The sequence below is a fragment of the Lipotes vexillifer genome, unplaced genomic scaffold, assembly GCF_000442215.2.
Source record: "Lipotes vexillifer unplaced genomic scaffold, Lipotes_vexillifer_v1.1 scaffold391, whole genome shotgun sequence".
In the NCBI taxonomy this organism is placed as follows: domain Eukaryota; kingdom Metazoa; phylum Chordata; class Mammalia; order Artiodactyla; family Lipotidae; genus Lipotes; species Lipotes vexillifer.
This window is the reverse complement of record NW_006786248.1, coordinates 1,114,994-1,117,874: the sequence shown is the minus strand read 5'-3', so window position 1 is coordinate 1,117,874 and position 2,881 is coordinate 1,114,994. Positions and strand designations below refer to the sequence as shown.

The 2,881-nt window shown below is 52.0% G+C and overlaps 1 protein-coding gene across 1 annotated transcript in view; it reads right to left on the bottom strand.

Annotated features, from left to right (window-relative positions):
- Nucleotides 1-2,881, bottom strand: part of ATP10A (ATPase phospholipid transporting 10A (putative)) — a 184,542-nt gene that overhangs the window by 108,751 nt on the left and 72,910 nt on the right. The window contains exon 2 of the mRNA XM_007458432.1: nt 1,943-2,147. Within this exon, the coding sequence (XP_007458494.1) occupies nt 1,943-2,147 (205 nt within the window). The remainder of the gene's footprint in view (nt 1-1,942; nt 2,148-2,881) is intronic.

Genomic DNA, 2,881 nt, shown 5'->3' with positions numbered 1-2,881 from the left:
TTCAGCAGCTGAACAAATTAGAAGACAGGAAACAAGGAAGTTGTTCCTGAAAGCTGACCAAGGAGATGCACCCCTGTGGCTTTGCACCATCCGCCACCCAAACAGATCCACTCTGCTCTCAGGTTCTGCAGTTTCGCCAGATTTTCCACAGTGTCTGAAGTTTCGCCCATTAGATACACGGATGCATCCATTTATGTTACAGGCACCCTCTGCGCACACCAGCTGCTCCACCTGGATGGAGCTGGAGCCTATGCAGTCACCACCTCCCTCCAATCCAAGCCCATCCCTGCTGACCTCAGGGCTCGTCCCCACGCCTGTGCCCTGGAGAGGGCTTGGGAACAGTGGGTTCTGGGGGACTGGGGCAGGCCTGGGGGAGAAGCCTTGGAGTGAGGCGACCTCAGGACACATGCACATGTGGCCGGGGGGAAACGGCAGGGGAAGGTTGGCCCACATTTATTACCAAACCCTGGAGCACAATCAGTGCAGAAGCTGGAACGCACTGAATGTGCCAGTGCTGGGCCTCAAGGGTCCCCAACAAGCACTGCCACCAACTCTCCTGATCCGGGAGAAGAGCATCCCATTTAAAAAAAATACTATTTTTAATGTTTATGTATGCTTTGCCTCGTTCCAAGAAAGGTTTGAGGCAGCTCACAAAAACACTCTTGGCACAAAAGGAGATGAAAATGAGGAAATTGTGGTGGACAGAAGCGAGGGCAGAACAATCCAGACACTGGTGAGGAAGTCCGGGACGTCTGCAGGAGGTGGGTGAGTGTCAGGCTCAGAAAGTCCTGCCACCAAGGCCGGCAGTAGCCCCAGGGTGTGGGACGCCATCTGGCCCTTTGCAAGCGTGTAGGAGGTGCCTTTGGCTGTCACAGTGACCTAGGGTAAACGGCATGGACACTCATAGCGGGATGCGGGGATGCCCCCCTCCCCCGACAATCCTGCACAACTAATGCCCTACGTCAAATGCCAACAGTGCCCCAGGGACACCCCCAGGCTATAAAACAAGCCAACTGCTCCAGACCCAACCCAGTCCTGATTCTAAGGCCTGGTTCTCCTGTAAGAGCTCACTGAGAGGGCGCCAACGACAGAGGAAGAAAATCCCCAGTGTGTGTGACACCGACACCCATTATGTGACAGAGGAAGAGACCCCCCCAGTGGCTGCCTTCCTGAAACTCAAGAGCTCACTGCCTCGGGCACTTCTTAAACCTTTCTTCCTTGATGGCAAGGCCCCTGAGTGACAGAGACAGGCAGCTCAGTGTCAGGAGAACAAGGTGTGGGCTAGCCCACTGCCCTGCCAGACACCTCCTGATCCCCGAGGGCTCATGCTCCTTTCTGACCCCTGGCATTGGCACCCCTGCATCTTCTGCACAGACCGAGGGGGACAGAGGTTGGAAACCCCTGACAGGGTCTGAACTTTCCAGCCACAAGGCTATCGGTGGGTATAGGTGGTGGGACCCTGCTCCCCTTCCTACTTCTCGCTCCCCACAGGGCCAGCATTTCTGAGCTGTGGTCGATGCTCCTCCAAGGCAGAATTCAGTCACAGAAGACCTGACACTGAACTCAGAAACACCCCTAAGGAGAGAAATTCCTGAGCCACCTCTGGGGTCAGGTCATTACTGCTGCTGTGTTAGAATGAGAGCAACAGCTGGGTAAATGCTGACAGTCAGCCAGTCCCAAGTGTTCCTAGTGACTTTAAAGGGACTCCAAATCTACAAAGTGTACCGTGGAAATCAGAGTCATAAAACTGGGTCCTGTTTCCCATAGCCACAGGCCGGTTATGTGCTCAGGGGGACTGGGGTCCTCTCAGACCCTCAGTCCCCCATCCATCCATCAGCCTGGCCTGATAGAGGGAATGCAGGTGCTCAAAGGCCTGGAGGGCCGGCATGGGAAGCACCACAGGACCTGGTACCTAGGACCCTGGACACACCAGATCACTTACGAGCTCAGAGAAGCCTCGGACCACCTGGCGCCGTTTCAGGTTGGTCTCTCCATCCAGGTTGGCCGTCTCGATGTGGCACAGCCCGTCTGGGTCACTCGAATAGAGCAGCAGGATGTCTGCAGGGATGATCTCGTTGCAGCGAAGACGCACAAAGTCTCCCACGTGGATTTCTTTCCAGAATCGGTTCACGTACTGCTTTTCTTCCCTGGTAAAGAGACAGCCATTAACAAGTCTGGAGGAGATCGATGGAGGCCAAATCTGGGTGATGGGCACATGCAGCTCATTGAACACGTCATGCCACTTTCTGGTATGCTGAAATTTTCCATAATAACAAGCATTTAAAAGAAGATTCCTGAAGGCCACATATAGTGAAACTCCAGTAATATGAAATATCTGGAACAGGCAAATCCATGGCAATAGAAGGTGAATTCGTGGCTGCCAGAGCCTGAGGGGAGGGGAGATGGGATGGGGAGAAATTGTTTCCTGGGCACAGGTTTCCATTTGGGGTGATTAAAATGTTCTGGAACTAGGTAGTGGTGATGGTTACACTAAATACCACTGAACTGTCCACTTTAAAATGGCTACGCTTTCCACTCCTAGGTATATACCCCAAAGAATTAAAAGCAGGGACTCTAATTATATTTGCCTACCCATGTTCATAACAGCATTACTCCTAATAGCCCAAAAGTGGAAACAACCCAAATGCCCAACAATAGAAGGATAAGCAAAATGTCATATATCCATACAGTGGAATATGATTCAGCCATGAAAAGGAAGGAAATTCTGACACATGTTACAACATGGATGAACTCAGAGGACATTATGCTAAGTGAAATAAGCCAGTCACAACAGGACCAACACTGTACGATTTCACTCTTATGAGGTCCCTACAATAGACAAATTCATAGGGACAGCTAGTAGAACCTCTGCCTTCTGCAG